Source organism: Nannobrachium achirus, assembly GCF_963921795.1.
Source record: "Nannobrachium achirus genome assembly, chromosome: 12".
Classification (NCBI taxonomy): domain Eukaryota; kingdom Metazoa; phylum Chordata; class Actinopteri; order Myctophiformes; family Myctophidae; genus Nannobrachium; species Nannobrachium achirus.
This window is the reverse complement of record NC_137832.1, coordinates 31,906,407-31,924,673: the sequence shown is the minus strand read 5'-3', so window position 1 is coordinate 31,924,673 and position 18,267 is coordinate 31,906,407. Positions and strand designations below refer to the sequence as shown.

The 18,267-nt window shown below is 47.4% G+C and overlaps 2 protein-coding genes across 5 annotated transcripts in view; one reads left to right on the top strand and one right to left on the bottom strand.

Moving 5' to 3' along the window:
- Positions 1–18,267, bottom strand: part of pdlim5a (PDZ and LIM domain 5a) — a 134,342-nt gene that overhangs the window by 93,514 nt on the left and 22,561 nt on the right. The gene's annotated exons all lie outside the window — the stretch shown is intronic.
- LOC308296394 (large ribosomal subunit protein eL38-like) lies at positions 14,833–15,125 on the top strand. The gene has a single exon (XM_080739665.1). It carries the CDS (start codon positions 14,877–14,879, stop codon positions 15,087–15,089), a length of 213 nt encoding a protein of 70 aa, XP_080595791.1. The 5' UTR covers positions 14,833–14,876; the 3' UTR covers positions 15,090–15,125.

Below are 18,267 nucleotides of genomic sequence, written 5' to 3'. Positions count from 1 at the left end.
TTATTATTTTGGGGGTTGCGGCCCTGAAAAGGTTGAGAACCACTGCTCTACCACATAGTGGATCATATATTGTATTGATTAAAACAAATTCCTGATTGCAGCTTTAATGTTCACCACAAATGACTCAATACCATGCTTTCTGCCAAGCACTTTACCTTTTCCTCCCCCTTACAGACCCCCCCACTCCCCCTCTTTCTCTCTCCAAAAGTGATAAAGTTGGGAGAAGAACCTTGCCGTCTTGCATTTCATTAGGATGTTGTAAGCCTGGTGTTCCTATTTTGTGCATGTCATTAGATCTTTTTTTTGCAAACATTTTGAAAATAGCTAACTATAAGCTCACAAGAGCTATTTTTGCACAACAAAGACAAGAATAGATCTTAAGAAGTGGTTAATGAGTAGATGCACTGGGAAGGGCCATTATGTACAGTAGATAGGAGTCTGGAAACAGAAATAACGTTCTGGTTGGAAACAACCCGTCAATGGTGGGCGTGTTTTTGGAGCGAACCTCTCTATCTTACGCACATAGCAAATGCAATAACTCATGCTTGTACAACTCTTCTTACCACAATACTTGCCTCTGCCTCTGGCCTAACCCTAAACCCTAACCAAAACTGTGTTGTCTTTGTGGCCATAAGAATGAATGAGGGTCATGACATCATATTTGGTTCTCCTTCACACCATCTCAGAGCTTTCCACAAGCACATGAAGTCGGCCAGCCAGTGGGAAAAAACCAGCCAGCTAGGAGGACCGGAAATTTTTTTTTGGCTGTAAACCTTGATTTTGGTGGCCTCTAGCACATTCTACTGTAATACCACTATTCCAACTTATGCAGTGATCTTAATTACAGCATACATTTAACGAGGTTGCCTAACTGATTGTAAACATGTCACTAGTGAATGAGTGTGATGTTAGGCTTCTTGTGCGTTTTACCCACACAGCTATGTTCAGTTTAACTTTATTGTCAGACTCAAAGAAACAAGGTTCTGCTGAATTTAACACAATCGCTGCCAGGCATTAATTAATTAATTCATCCGCACTGCCAGGGTTTTTCAGTGTTTTTACTCGAGCCCGACCGATATATCGATCGTTTTTGGACCCCGATGTCGGTATCGGACATCGGTCATTATCTCTCCGATATATCTGTATTTTTATAAGTAATATTAGACCACCATTTGATGACGTTTACCCACTCAGACCCAAAACTTAGAATATACAGTATTGTCGTTGCTCGTAAGGATCCATTGGGTCCATTTGGTTACCAAATCTCCATCATTTTGCTGGGGACCACCTGGAAACCCCTCAAGGACCACCGGTGGTCCCCGGACCATTGGTAAAAAAAGTAAAAAAGAAGAAGGTAAGAAGTTTTAGGCTATTTATTATTATTTTATATTATTACAAAACATTGGTTAAACATTGGCAATCGGTGGTGTCGCACTCAACATCTGCAAACATCGGCATCGGTCAAAAATATGGCATCGGTCGGGCTCTAGTTTTTACCTTATTTTTGCAGACGAACGCACCATGTGCATGTGTGACAATGTTTTTTAATAGCGTAATCACTGAAAACCAGTGTTTGGCGGAGATCTCTGTCGATCTTCGACAGTGATTGTGTTAATTAGAATTTATATAAAAAAGCTAGCCGGCTGGACTAAATTCAGTTATTGAAAGCGTTGCTATTTACATTAGAGGTTGTGATGGTTTACTGTGGTACCAATGAGTGATAATGTCCCTCACACACAGGTCCTCACACACACATTAAAGAGTAAGACCTGTGAACCTCCTCTGCAATCAATGATCATCATCATCCTACACCAGGGGTCTTCAACAGGGGGTCCGGGACCCCAAGGGGTCCTCAGAGCTACTACAGGGGGTCCTCCAAATCTTTGTGTGACTTTTTTTCTCCTTTTTTATATTAACCACTTGAAACCTAGCGTCAATATTCTGAGAACTTACCCAAACATAGCAGATCTACAAGCTCACAACGCCTCGCGCTGTATTTTCTGCAAAGTGGTTTGGTGTAGAGGGGAAAAAGAGTACAGAGTGAAAGGTCAAGTTTATCAAGAATTGACGGTTCAAGTGGTTAAATATCTGAAAACAAATTCACATGAATCCAAAATACACTGATGATTGTGCTGTCAAACGATGAAACTATATGGAATCTACGAAAAGGTTGTGGGGTCCCTGCTTCATCTCTCTCTCAACTAAGGGGTCCTTGGCCTGAAAACGTTGAAGACCCCAGTCCTACACAATGCAGTCCGCAGCTGAGCTCAGCCACATGTGTGGAGGACATCCGTCCAAACCTGTCCATTGTTCTCTCTCTGCTATTACATAACTCATATTAATAAACCTGCAGGAACATGTCCTTTGATGAACTCGTGAGATATGGGGTGAAAAGTGCTGGGATATCTGGTTGGAATAAGAACTTCCTTCCTCCACTTGCTGATTTGTATTTTCGGAAGTGCAGGTGGAGAATAATGCGGAGAGACTGGGGTCCCTTTTTGTTTTCATCACTTAAACCCACATATGGCTGAGCGGAGTCCCCCAGGGCTCTATACCAGTGTGTTGTCTGTTTTCTATTATTGTGGGGAAAGCTTCCGCTTCCACAGTACGGATGCTGGGGTTAAGGTGGTTAAATCACACCCAGTTGAATGCATGCATTTGTACACAGTGACATTCCCCTGTTAATTTAACTCATGAGTGTATTAAATTGACCTCTAAGGGTCATGCTAAGTCCGAACCTCTTTTCAATAGACTGAAAGTAACATTATATTGCAAGGTATATATCGTCACTGTCCGGCAGAAACGGTAGGTTCCGTACGGAACCATTGTTTACTTAGATATGGAAGGATGACCTCCCACTTGGGTAATGACGCCCCCTGGCGATCATTCAGAGAAACTACTTCAGCTCCCGTACTAACGTAGGTAGGAAGGGCCTGTCACTCAAACCGGAGTGACCCGCCTCCAGGCTATATAAACCCCCGGAGGCGGAAGTAACATCCTCTTAATACCACTCTCTGCCACATTCAGTGAAACAGAGGGGCATTACGTGGGAGGTCATCCTTCCATATCTAAGTAAACAATGGTTCCGTACGGAACCTACCGTTTACTGTCAATATTCCAGGATGACCTCCCACTTGGGATTCTTAAACTCCCCTCTAAGCCACAACCTACTCTCATACCCCCACACACCCCTCATACGGGTGAGTACAGCCCAAACGGGCGTGACCCATCACCCAGAAGGTCCCAGGCCCACCGGACCTGGGTGTGAAGGCATGAGAAAATAAAGAGAGACCCTGACAGACCGAAGTCCGCCTCATTCAACTAAATGAAAGGACAAGTCCGCCTTATAAGTAAGACACACTATATAAGGAAAACACAGGGTCCCCCCAAAGTACCCCAGGTGGCTACATGCCCACCTGTGGGAGGGGAAGATCCGACTCCTCTATGACGTAGAGGAGACAACTGCACCCAGAACCGAATGCGCTAGCGAAGAGGATTCGATATCCAGGTGATAGTAGGCTGCAAAGGTAGAAGGCGAAGACCAATTCGCCGAAACACAAATCTCCTGAACGGAGACTCCCTTTGCCAGTGCCCACGAAGTAGCCACACCTCTAGTGCTATGGGCTTTAAGTGCCGCCGGCACTTCCACACCCGCACTAGAGTAAGCCAGCCTAATAGCATCCACAATCCACCTCGAAAGAGTGGGTCTAGACACCGGCTTTCTGACAAGAACATTGCCCATTTCTACAAAGAGCTGAGAAGAAGCTCTAGAACCAGCAGTCCTGTCACAGTAGGCCTTCAATGCCCTGACAGGACAAAGGCAATTCAGCCGTTCATCCTCCACCGGGACAAACGGAGGAGGATGAAAAGCCAGAAGAACAACAGGCTCCTTAGGAACCACCATGTTCTTAGGAACAAACTTAAGATGAGGCTTGAGCAACACCTTGAGATCATTGTTCATAAACTGCATGCACTCCGCAGACACCGAGAGAGCTTGCAGGTCACCAACTCTTTTAGCCGTGGCCAAAGCCAGCAAAAGAGCCGTCTTGAAACTCAAAAGTTTCAAAGGCATCCCTACAAGCGGCTCAAAGGGAGCCCGACATAGGCCCCCTAGAACCACCTGCAGATCCCAAACTGGGAACAAAGACCTAGTCACCGGCCTCAAACGTTCAACTCCTTGCATGAACTTGATGACCTCCGGGACTTTAGAAGGTGCCTTGCCCGCCACCCCCAGGTGACAGGCATTAATAGCCGCCAAATACCCCCTAAGGGTAGAAAATGCTAGACCACTTCTCAAGCGGTTCTGCATAAATTCCAGAATTTCCTGGGCTGACGCCACATGAGCCACCACAGGTGGAACACGCGACTCACACCAGTCCTCAAAGGCATTCCACCTTCCATCATAAGACGCCCTCGTAGAGGGCGCCTTAGCACTCTGAATGGTATCAACCACTTCAGAAGAAAAACCGGCTGCCAGCAGGTTTAACCTTTCACGTGCCAAACCCACAGGTCTAGGACCTGCAGGTCTTGGTGGAAGATCTCCCCCCTGGCCTGACTCAACAGGTCCCTGCACTGAGGCAGCTGCCAACCCGGTTCGCAAAGGAGAGGGGCGATCGCCGATCTCCACGTGCCCTTGTAGGGAGCCACCAGGAGCATCTCCAGACCGAACCTCCTGACTCTCTCCAGAGTGGGTCGGATTAAGTCGAAGGGGGGAAACGCGTACAGTAGACCTCTCGGCCACGTGTGCGCTAAGGCGTCCAACCCCAAGGGAGGACTGCCCTTCACCGCGAAGAACAACGGACACTTCGTATTCTCCGCTGACGCAAACAGGTCCGCCACTGGCTGACCAAACTTGCGAAAAATCTGGCTCACCACCCTGGGGTGGAGAGACCAATCCTCGTAGCGAGGACCTCCCCTGGACAGGAGATCTGCTCCGCTGTTGAGGAGACCTGGGACGTGTGAGGCCCTGATCGACTTGAGGCGCGACAAGCCCCAAACCGTCAATTCTCGAGCCAGACGGTCCAGTGGCAACGACGACAGGCCCCCCTGTTTGTTGACATAAAACATGGCCGTCGTATTGTCTGTCCTGACCAGGACGTGACAATGCAAAATCCAAGGCTCGAAATGCTTGAGCGCCAGGAGTATAGCCATCAACTCCAAATAGTTGATGTGACGACCCCTCATCTCCAGAGGCCAAAGCCCCTGCGCTGTGCGCCCCTCGAAAGTGGCTCCCCATCCACTGAGACTGGCGTCTGTCGTGATCGACTTGTGGGAAACCACCTCGCCAATCGAGACTCCGCTGGTGAGGAACCCCTCCACCAGCCACGGAGACAGGGCGATCGCGCAGGAAGGGGAAACCGTAACCTTCTTGTACTTCAAGGAGGGCGGGATCCCGAGGGATAACATCCATCTTTGAAAAGGTCTCATATGAAACCTGCCCAAACGCAACAGATGTACTGCGGAAGCCATCATTCCCGTCAGTACCATGCAACTCCTGTAAGTGACCTCCTGGCCCACTTGAAAGGAGTCGAGACATTCCCGAAACCTGTCCACCCTCTCCTCTGAGAGACGGGCCGACATGTCGGATGAGTCCAGAAGGACCCCAATGAATGTAAGACGACTTGCTGGAGTCAGCATGCTCTTGCCGTGGTTGACTATGAAACCTAAGGCCTTCAGGTGAGCCAAAACCACTTGTGTGTGACGCGCCACTTCGTGGGCGGAGCTCGCTGAAATCATCCAATCGTCGATGTACGTCGCCAACCTGATGCCCTGCTGTCTCAGCGGGGCGATGGCTGCTTCGGTCACTTTCACGAAAACCCTCGGGCTCAGTGACAGACCGAAAGGGAGTACTGTATACTCGTACAGGCGACCCTCGAAGGCGAACCGAAGGAATTTCCTGTGTGGGGGATAAATCTGGACGTGCTGATAAGCATCCTTCAGATCCACTGAACAGTGGAAATCCCCTTGCCTGACCGACCGTAACATGGTGGGTACTGTTAGCATCCTGAAAACGTACTTCTTCAGGTACACGTTTAGTGCCTTTAGGTCCAGGATGGGACGTAGCCCCCCCCCCCTTTTTGGGCACCAGGAAATAACGGCTCCAAAATCCCATGCGGGATTGGGTCCTGTCCAGCTCCACTATAGCACCCTTGCTTAGCAATGAGCTGATCTCTTCTCTCAAAAGACTTGCTTTTAAACCACGTGCTCTGGTATGAATAACCCTGCTCGAAAGCGGGGGTATATCTGCGAACTGTAACCTGTAACCCCTGGTTATCGTTCGAAATACCCAATGGCTCGGGTTGCATAACTTCCACTGGCGCGCACAGCGTGCTAGCGTGTTTTGAGCGAGAGAAACCCCACCACTGTGCTTCCGTGACGGCGGAGCTTTTTGGCGGCCGGACCGGAAGTGGGGAACCTGCGTATCCGTATCCGGAACGACCGGATGCGGAGCGCAAGGGTTCAATAGGCCGCATGGCGGAAACACCTTCTGGTTGTACCGCTTGACTAGCGGAGCTATTTTGCGGCGGGACCGGAAGTGGGGAACCTGCGTATCCGTATCCGGAACACCCGGATGCGGAGCGCAGGGGTTCAATAGGCCGCAAGGTGGGAACACCTTCTGATTGTACCGCTTGACTAGCGGAGCTCTTTTGCGGCCGGACCGGAAGCGGGGAGCTAGCGAATCCGTATCCGGTGAAACCGGAAGCGTTCGGTTTTCGCTCGATAGAGCGACAGGAAGAGCAAAGCGATTCGACTGATAAACAGACTCGCCCACAACTAAAGCATTCTCCCCTGACAGGAGAGGAACTTTTACGTTTAATACCTGCTCTAAGGCCTTTATGCTTGTCCCTTGACCCGGGCTCATAGTAGGCCGACAGAATTTCTGACTCAAGGTTAAATTCATAGCATCGCTCACGCGAGGGAAAATCCACTCGCGCGCATGAGGAACCATATAATTGTTTGACGTTAACATTACTGGTTGCTGATAAAACCTCTGACTGATTAAAGAGTCCTGACGGGACTCCATCATTCTTACAGGAGGCATGCATAAAGGATTCATATTGTCGACGCGAGGGATATCCCACTCGCGCGCTTGAGGAACCACATAATTGTTTGACATTAACATTACTGGTTTCTGATAAAACCTGTGATTGATTATCGAGTCCTGACAGGACTTCATCATTACTACAGGAGGCATGCACGATGGGGTCGTCTGTGCTAGTGCGAGAGAGTTGGACAGAGACAGACTTTGCTCTTTCAACATGTTTATTGTCGACACAGGAGGCATCAAAAACAACATTTTCATTTCCCCGACACGGGGTACCGAAAAACGCCCTCGTTTGGGGGGAGGGGGACCGAGAGACACCTCGGACCCCCGCCCCAGCACAATTCCCCTCTTCAGAGTGTCATTTGCGCTGTCCCCTACCGCGGCCACCGCGGTATGAAGACTGCTGCCTGCCATCCTTGGACGGGCGGCGCGGCTGAGCGCGCTCGGGAACCACAGCCTTGCTGCGGGGCCTGTCAGGCGCCCTGGCTGCAGAGGCTCCCCTGGAGGAAGACGAGTGCTTCTTAAAAGAAGCAGAGCGGCCCCTTTCCTTGGCGCGGGAGGAGCGGGACGTCCTCCTAGCTTGCTGCGGTTCATCCTGTGGCACTGTGGTGGACTCGACGATGTCCTTAGCCGCCTTGAAGAAGGTAACTCTACCCTGCAGCAGCTCCAAGCCCCCACCCATGAGGGTGGTGGGACTGTTCTCCATGTTTATGAGAGACTTGTACATCTCCCCGCGAGGACCTAGAGGCTTCTCGCCCACGTCCCTCTTAGGCTCGAGGTCGACATAGTCGAGCCAGCGGGCTCTCTCAGACTGGAGGTTGTAGTCCATGGACCTGCCCATCCACTTAACCGCATGCCAGTTGACCTTCAGCATGATGTCAAATAGAGTGTTCAGTTCAGCTGTGTGCTCCCCCGTGGGCAGACCTTTGACCAGGTCCTTGGTGGAAGCGAGCAAGAGCTGGATCAGATTCAGGTCCTTAGCGGCCAGAGCAGCGGACCGGTAGGCGTTACGAGCCCTGTCCGACTGCAGCTTGTCCTCCAGGACAGTGAACCCCGGCGGGTTGGTGCCGACGGGGCCAACAAACGGCCCGTTTTTAGCTGTGCCTACATCTTTGTACTGGGGTCTGACGGAACTCAGAAAAGATTGTGCCAACAGGTGGTCCAGGTTAGGGCAGGTGGACATGCCTGCCTCCGCACCGCCCACCAAATCCAACACAGAAAAAGGCAGCTTCCTGGGGTCTTTATGTGTCTTCCATGAGGAATGGAGGGCCTTGGTGAAACCTTTCACCAGCGGCAGCCTGGAGAGGACATACGGGGCGGGAACCGAAGGCTCCTGCCTGGGCATTTCGTCATCATCCTCGGCCTCTTCAGAGGGGAGAGGAGGTGGCAACTCCTCTCCAACTCTGGCCAGAGCTCTCATGTAGACTGTGAGATGATCCAGCATTTCTGCTGCAGAATCGACATCCTCTGCTCCCGCTTCACTCGCTTGACTGGCGGGTGGAGGGGCAGTGGTGCCTGAGGAGGCCTGGGAGCTCCCTGCGGCGTCCAGTTGACGTGCTGGAGCCGCAGGGGCATTACCTTTCACAGTGACCGTGAGTCGAGAACCCTCGTCCTCGACGGAGTCCTCCTCCTCCTCGGCCGTGTATCCAGAGTATTCAGAACCAGAACCCTCGCTCTGACAGGAGCTCAGGTCCGACTCTCGCCTGAAGGTCTGGACTGTTTTGGTGATGCTCACGTCGAGGGGGACGTCCCCGACGGTCACATCCAAGCGTTTCTTTTTGGGCACCGCGCCCGAAGGGGAAAAGGCTACCGGAGATTTCGTCATCTGGATGTTAGCCTTCTTGGTCGCCTTCTTAGCGGCGACTTCACCAGACCCGCCAGCTCCAGTGACAGTGGAGCTAGCTGCGGTCGGTTGCGCGGCAGGCGGTGTCTCATGTAGCACGGCGCCATCTTGACTTGGAATGGCGCGCTGATTGCCAAGCGGATCTCCGGAAGGCAGCGCCGCACCTTGACCAACGGTGCGGGCCGCCTGGGGAAGGAAAGACTGGGCTGTGGGGTTGAGAGCAGTGGACCCACCTGGTGGAGCGCAGGCCCCGAGGCCTGCCCTGGCTAGGTAGAACCGGTGTATCAGTACATCGTGGTCGTAGGCCACGCAGCAGTCACAGAAAGGTCCTGCTCTCCCCTGAGGACTCAGTGCAGAGAAGGCGTGTGCAACGCCCATGCAGCCGACACAGAGATGGTGAAGATCCTGTCCGTCGATGAGTCCTGGACAGCCTGGACATTGCCTCGGCAGAAGGCCAGAGGATCCATGGCGAAGCACTGTAGATAGAGTTAACCAGAAGCAGACGAGCTAACAAGCTAACGGCTAAGGCTAGGCCACGCTTGATTCGGGCAGGGCCTGAACAAGCGGTAAGCAGTGTAGCTAACGTTAACAATAGCAGACGAGCTAACAAGCTAACGGCTAATGCTATGCCACGCTTGCTTCGGCGAAGGCCTGAACAAGCAGTAATAATCCTTTGTTATAAAAGGAAATAACCGTCGATTTAGGACGGAACAAGAATAAGTATTCTTAAGTACGGGTTAATTCAACACTCGCCAGTGGGCGACTCCAATGCCACCGCTTTAGGCTAATGCGCGAAGAATAATAATACAAAGGCTGAGTTTCAACTTATCTGAATGTGATATCGCAGAGAGTGAAAAGAGGATGTTACTTCCGCCTCCGGGGGTTTATATAGCCTGGAGGCGGGTCACTCCGGTTTGAGTGACAGGCCCTTCCTACCTACGTTAGTACGGGAGCTGAAGTAGTTTCTCTGAATGATCGCCAGGGGGCGTCATTACCCAAGTGGGAGGTCATCCTGGAATATTGACAGTAAACCTCGTATCTCCAAGTTTCAAATTTGCATTTTTTTTGAAAATCAAAGCCCTGCCTCATCATATAAGATTGCTGCACAAAGCTAGTGAAAACAGCAGATCTACAAGCACACAACGCCTCGCGTTGCGAGGCGTTGCGAGGCGTTGTGTGCTTGTAGATCGGCTTTTTTCACTATTTTAAATAATTTTTAAAATGATAAATACAAAATGAACGCTTTTGGACATACCGGTACAAGGTTTCCACCCGACAACGACGACATATACTGTAGGTCTTGTTGCGTCACACGACTATAAAAGCTCTGAAAAAGCTGTGGTCCTAAGCGTGCTGCACGCAGCCGGCCTGAGCGCTTTGAACAATGCCTGCTTTCAACACGAGGAGCGACAGAGAGATGACAGGCAGATGGTTCACATCACACTATGAACCGCAACGCTCAGAGTAGGAGATACAAACACTAGGGATTGTTTCCTTGTAACCAAAACATTACCCAGAGCCACTTCCATATGCCAGCCATCACCAGTATTTATTTCCTTTTTAGACACTGTTTTTCTAAAAAACATACCCAAAAAATGGGTCGCGGTTGTACTTTTTGCTGCATGGGTTCCACCAAGACAAGAAGCAATGTGTTTTAATCCCCTCGCGTAACTGTAAACGCTGCAAATTTTTGGTCCCAGCCTGGACATGTTTAAAAACACCTAGTTAAGAAGCTAGCCACAAAACAGGCGGTAAAACAAGACTAGGTCAAAACCTAGTTCTGTATATGGCTGAACCATGTATGAAATGCTTGAGCGCTTTTAACTTGATGGGACAGAGTTCATCTAAAATGAAAATCGCTACAGGAGCCATATCCACCATTATGGATATATGACAGACAGATATACAGGTCTCACTGTCATCTTTACAATCGTGATGTTCTTTTAACAGAAATGAGTGTCCTGTATACTGTAAAGTAGAGCTTCCTGCAAGTAGCGCTTGCTCTCTCTTTCTCTCCACGCACGCACGCACGCACGCACGCACGCATGTACGCACGCACATACACACACACAGCCTCAGTCCATCTTCCTCTCTCAGGCACGTGCTGTCTAGAGGCAATACAGAATTTACATATATTGAAACTATTGAAATCGATGATAATAATTGATTTTGGATTGCCTGCGATTATGAATTGAAAAGGCATGGAGAGACGGGGGGGTATAATGGAGGATTCTGATCACAAGAAAGTTGTTCTTTCAACACATTCTCTATCACTTAACACATATTTTAGGGGCAAATGTAATCCTACATACCTGCAAAAAGAACAGTTCTGTTATTAGGACTAGCCCTTACCCGTTCAAAGATATGAGCTCCGAAAAGATGTGCAGTGTGTGGGTTATGGGATGTGCACTGTGCACACAGTATATGAGGGATGGAACTTTAACTGGTGCTTGCATGATAATACGGTATGTAGGAGCATCAATGTAAGAAATACCCGTTTCGTTTTAATGGCTATAGAGATACTGTGTACCGATCTGCATGATTTTTGGACAACATCTGTAACAGGGCCAGACAACCGACCCCCCCCACACACACACACACACACACACACACACACACACACACACACACACACACACACACACACACACACACACACACACACACACACACACACACACACACAGAGCTGGTTAAACATGTTGCCTCATGCTAGATGCAGAATAGATATGCCTCAAGCTAGATGCAGAATAGATATAGATACACCATAAAAATGCTAATATACAGCATATGATTTGTGAAAGTGACAAACGGGCTTCACAGTTATGTCAGGTGTGTTCATATGCTAATGGTGATGCGATTTCAGATCAATTGCTCCAGCCACTGAGGAGAAACGCTGTGACAGACACTCACTCAGACAGACAGACAGACAGACACTCAGACAGACAGACATTCCAACAATTATATGTTTGATAGACTACATGCTACAGCCTGGAGGGACCCAGTCAGTCAATCAGAGACATTTGCGTTTATAGGGCTGGCCCGCTATTGCGGTCCAGCCAAAAATGTGTTGCTCATTTGCTAACTCTGTGCTTTTAACAAGAGTGGGAAAAAACAACAAATGCTGCAAAATTGAACAGTTTAATACAGAGCAGTGCTCCCATCTCTACACAACTAAGGAACAGTCAGGGAGTACATGTACATTATGCCATTAAGAGCAGAAGAAACTGAAAGATAGATACAGGTAGACAGAATGTGAGGAGGGTGGGGGGATGGTGCAAGAGAGAGTGAGCACAAGTGAGAGAGAGAGAGAGAGAGAGAGAGAGAGAGAGAGAGAGAGACACACACACACACACACACACACACACACACACACACACACACACACACACACACACACACAGACCGAGAGAGACAGAAGACCTCACCTCATGACTAGCTGTATGGAGCCATCAGTAACACATCATAAACTATATGAGGGGAGTTTTTCATATAAAGCACATGGCCCTGAGAGACAGAGGTAAACCACACATTCACTTAAGACTGCACCTGATACACTGTAGAATCATAAGCCTGAGCCTGGGACAGAGTGAACTCCTCTCATTCAAATGAGAACCATATCTTCACTCCAAGTGTAGAGTTGTGTCTGCTGCTGACAGGCCTTCATGAGGAACTAAATGAAAAACAACCATCGCTATGCAAGCCATGTCATTTGTTAAATCAACATAATCACCGCCGCGGTCGTGTGGAAACCTTGTGTGTCCAAAATGTTACCCTGTCTGCAGGGAATGGGAAAAAACTGCGACTGTGTTCCAGTGGATCCAGTGTCGTTATTATTTAGTCACAAGCTCGTGTTAATACTTTTCATTAAAATAGAAATAAAAACACAGACAGAATAGCCGCCTTAATTTTCATTTTCAAAATGTTAAAAGACAATTCAGTAAATGCAGATCAATGTGCCCTGTCGTGGGGGGGAAATCTTGCTATTTCTATGTGTCATTATTTCGACTACCAGCGTCTGCAGGTTAGCTACTCACCAGCGTCAGGGTTACTGAGGTTAGGGTTAGGGTTTGGGTTAGGTTTAGGCATAGAGGTTAAAATTCACCGGCGTCGGCAGGTTAGCTTTTCACCAGGTTAACATTCACCCGCGTCGAAATACTGGTACGTAACAAATGTTATGTTGAAATATCGACAAGCTCCCGTTGTGAGCTTGTACATCAGCTAGTTTTGGTACTTATGCACAAAACCTATAAAGAAGTAGGGTATTTAAAACTCAGAGATAATAGCAGGTTGCTTCCCGACAGCAACAATATGTTGACTGTAGTGAAAGAAAGACAATCCAGCTAAAGGTGAGCTTTACAATTGAAGCATAACTGTATGCCATAAGCAAAGCAATCAACGTCATACTGTATACTGTACTGCACATCAATAACAATTACTTAACATGTACAACAAAAAAGCATCTACCATGGCCCGATTTTTGGATGAAACCATGAACACAGATTTACTGCTCAAGTGTATTCCTCCTGTTTCACTGCTTCCCTTCCTCTCAAGCATGACATGCTCCATACAAAGATATCAAATGGAAATTGAAGGACAGAATGTCATATTAAACAGACTCAAGAGATTCTCTCTATCGTGCTTATTTACATACAGAGTGTGTATGTGTGTCTATATACCGGTATATACAGTATATATGAGAGAGAGAGAAAGAGAGAGAGAGAGAGAGAGAGAGAGAGAGAGAGAGAGAGAGAGAGAGAGAGAGAGAGGGAGGGAGGGAGTGAGTTCCAACTGCCAGAAAGATTCAACACAATGTTACAGCAGGTTTTAAAAGGAACTGTTTGCCAGAAGACCTTTCTAGGTGATTGAAAATTCCTGTAATAGATATGAACAGAGAGTGTCAAACTCACACAGACGTGCATGTGCATATGCCCAAACCCCCTTTACACAGCGTATAACCTAATGAATGCAATGCATCTGAAAATAGCTCTGTGTGGTCTTTTTCCTTCCTGTTGTGCAGCAGCGTCTAATAATCGCTGCTTGACTTGTACGTTAATACTAGAGAACCCTACTGGCCAAAACCCACAGTGGGTTGAGTTCCCATATAGAGAGATCATTGCAGCCACAGCTGCCAAACCCACAGAAAACACTTTATGGAACATGATGCATTACTGACTTTGTGCAGGCAACCTCTGAGCCACAACCACACAGTGATGTGAGATAAGACGATGTTATTAATTGAGTTAGGTTTCCTCTCTCTCTCTAGCTGGTAAGATCATTAATAGTCAAGCCATAGCTGAAGATGCAAGGATGTTTTCAGACAATGTGTAAACCAATGTCAAATGATCCCTCTGGAAGGCTGCATTTTTCCAAGCTGCAACAGATGCCAATGTTGTAAAAATAAATAAAGACAAAACACCTGGTGCCAACATCACCAATCCAAGCTCTGTAATCATGTCTTGTAAAAGCTAATTGCACTTCACAAAACTAAAGCTCAACAAAGAGAGCATTCATGCAATTTACACTTTCACTCAATAACAACATTGTCACAGCGTTGATGGAAGCTGCATGAACAGCAGCACTCTGGGAAAACAGGGAATCATCTGGGAATCAGATGTAGAGGGCAGGGATCTCCATATATGGGCATAAAAGGGACAAGGACGTGATTCATTTGCAAGTGTGATTCGTGTCGCGGCAATCACACTGGTTAAACGGACACAATATGTCCATATATGGGCATTCCCAGATATGGGCTTAATATTGATGGCATAAAGGGGATTCTATGGGGCATTCCTAGATACAGTATGGGCTTAATATTGATGTGCATAAAGGGATTCTATTAGTGTGGTTGGCTTTGATCATTGATGACATCACAACAATGTGATGTCACAATGTCAACAAACAGGTCAACAGCTACAATATAGACATTGAGGCGCCCTTTTTCATCATTCTCTGGCTGACACTGGTTGAGGCCACTGAAACGGCAACATGCCACGAAAGATCGAAGAAATCAAAGATTTCCTGCTGAAGGCAAGGAGGAAGGATGCCAAGTACGTCAAGATCAAGAAGAACGAGGACAATGTGAAGTTCAAGGTGCGCTGCAGCAGGTACCTGTACACCCTGGTCATCACCGACAAGGAGAAGGCTGAGAAGCTCAAGCAGTCCCTGCCATCAGGTCTGGCAGTGAAGGAGCTGAAATAAGTCCTTTGTTATGTACAGATTGTAATAAAAATTGGATGTGCCCGTGTTCATAGTTAACTGTGACCTATGGTTGAAATACGCTTTGTGCCAAGATGTAGGTCAGATCAGATGTAGACCACCACGCTTCAGAGCACAGACCTTTTTGGAGGCGTACAACAAACTTTGAACACTTTGTGCCAAGATGTAGGCCAGATGTAGGCCACCCTTCAGAGCCCCCAGGTGAAGTAGATTAATTATCTCAGGGTCTTGTTCATGTCTCGGTCTTCCAAACAATCTTCGTTCCTACCCTCACCTATGGTCATGATGTGTGGGTCATGACTAAAAGAATAAGGTAGCGGATACAAGCAGACGAAATGAGTTGGCTGGGTGGCTGGCATCTCCCTCTCTCTCTCGGCTGAGAAGTTCAGCTGAGAGAGAGAGAGAGAGAGAGAGAGAGAGAGAGACTTGGAGTAGAGCCGCTGCTCCTTCACTCCTTCAGAGCTATATCGCAGTCTTTGGTGGTGCACAGTAGTACAACATCATAAAAAGGTTATCCAAAAATAAATTATAGGGAAGCGGATGACTTGTGTTGTTCGTCCATAACATTTGTTATATTTCACTACGAAACTTGGCTCCCAACCGAGCTACAGTACAGCCATTGCAGTCATATTTAGGTCAGTATTGGTGTTGTACCAATATCCTTATGAATGAACACTTGGACTATAGCACTCCCTTGAGAGCCATAGTCTAAGAGGAAGACAGAGGAGACATACTGTACTGTATTAGCAGCCACTGGAAAATGCATTTAGTGCCATGTGAAACAATGAGGCATTCAAGGCCCTCCATTCACTGCAGTTACATGTTATGATGGTGTTTCTGCCAGGAACATAGAGCTTTGGTATTTAAATAACAAAACATATTACAGTCAGGGTAACATGCTTGTTTAACACTTCTGGATTTGTTCATGTTGTCCCTGCCTCAATAATAAAATCCTCATAATGCCTCACTCAGCTCCTGTAACTGTATTGGTATAGACTAAGGCCACGTTTGGACGACAATGGTCTGTAGAGCATTGCGTCGTACTTTTTTTCCAGCGTTCACACGAAGACGCACCAGGGACTGAAACAATGTAGTGTGCACACCATGTCGCTAGGTGGCAGTGACACACTATCTGGCGGTGTGTGACATCATGTCCGCTCTACTTCCTGTCACAGCATTTGTTTACATAATCACCATGGCAGCATAGCCTACAAGCGTCAGTCATGACATCACACATTTTGCGGTTTCCCTGTAACTCGCCCGTTTAGATGGAAACGCAAGGAGGATTGTTTCACAGATTTTCACTCAAAAAATAGGATTTAATATCTTGCGTTTCCAACCCCCGAAAATGCTGTTGTCGCCTGAACGGAAGGCATATCTAACATTTCATTTTGTGGATTTCTCATGGAAACGGCGTTGTCTGAACGCTGCCATAAAGTTCACTGGTAAGGCTTGGTTTCAGGAGTCATACAGTATATGAGCACAGCACAACACGGACTTCTTTTTTATTGAAGAGTAAAAACATCATCACTCAACACTATAGTTATGGATGATGAAGCTGCCAATAATAACTCCTTATTTAGGTCACAGCTGAACGCAATGTGGGTGTGGTATTCATGTCATGATTCCTGTATCGTTAAGTGCAACAGGGATTCACTTTATGAACTACCCAGCCCAATGATACTCAAACTTTTCAATTTCAAGATTCCCAAATGCATTAGACCATCGACCTCCATTTGATGCAGTTTTTAATCTCTGGGAAACACTAATTTAACTCTTGTGTGCACCAAATTGAGCTATATAACCCTTATAGCTTGATTCCCAACTATTAATAATTTACTGTGGCAGGAGACCAAATAAAATAAAATCTCAAATGAGGAACTCTATAAAAAGACCGGTAGCTGGCATATGTCTCTTGAGATAAAGAGACGCAGGTTAAGATGGCTCGGTCATGTATTGAGGATGCCCAATGAACGGTTACCCAAAGTTGCCTTGAGATGGACCCCGATTGGGAAAAGAAAGAGAGGCAGACCAAAGAACACCTGGCGAAGGACGGTGATGACGGAGCTGAAGGAGATGGGTCTCTCATGGGACGAAGCGCAGGCCAAAGCACGAGACAGGGCTCAGTGGCAGTGTATGATTGCGGCCTTATGTCCCACCCGGGACGAAGAGGATAAGTAATAAGTAAGTAAGTGGCAGGAGACCCCCTGGAACCCTCTTAAAGACCAAAGGGGTCCCCAGACCCCAAATTGAGAACCAGTGACCTAGCCAACCAACAACTAATCATCCATATTATGGAGATGAACACAATACTGATAAGGTAACTGAACTGATATGTGTCACCATGCATTCTGGCATTCTGGAGGGCTGAGCATTGTTTTCAAAAGGGAATCCCTTGCTGTAATTTATATCCCTCATACTGCAAAGATGTTTCACGGCTATAATCAGCCAGTGGGAATATACCACTTGTCTGAATACAACCTGTACAGCACAGACTAGAGCACATGGTGTTATTAACCGATGACAGGTAGTGGAAAGTACAACCTAAACTTAAACACGCTATAAATTGTGACAAACAATTAACATGATGTCATAACCTTCAAGATCCCGCGCCCAGGGGCGTCACAAGGGGGGAAAAGTGGGACTGAGTTGCAAGGGCCCAAGGTGGAGGGGCCTTAATTATTTTATACTTTAGCTATTGAAAAATAGAAGATATACAAGCTCACAGCGTGGCACCGAGTGCCGCGCTGCGAGCTTGTAGATCTGCTATTTTTCGTGAAAAGTCATGTGTTGAATATATGTATTTTTTAAGCAAACTCAAATTTTGCTTCTGGGGGGTCCCTGGAACTAAATATTTTGAGATGGGAAACATTGGGAACACGTTTTTTAAAAAACCTTAGAAGGATTTGAAATTCACGATTTTTCAAAAATAGCAGATCTACAAGCTTGCAGCTTAATATCTGCTATTTTTAATAGTCAAAGCACAAAATAATAATGCCATTAAAATGCCCAGATTGACCTCTCCCACCGCTGTGAACGCAGTGCCCTCCTGCCTGTCCAAAAGCCGCCAAATAAAACACATCATCTGAGCCACACACACTGACAGACTGATTTATGGGAGAGGAAGTTATAGTGATAACGTGTTGATTCTGGCCGTGGA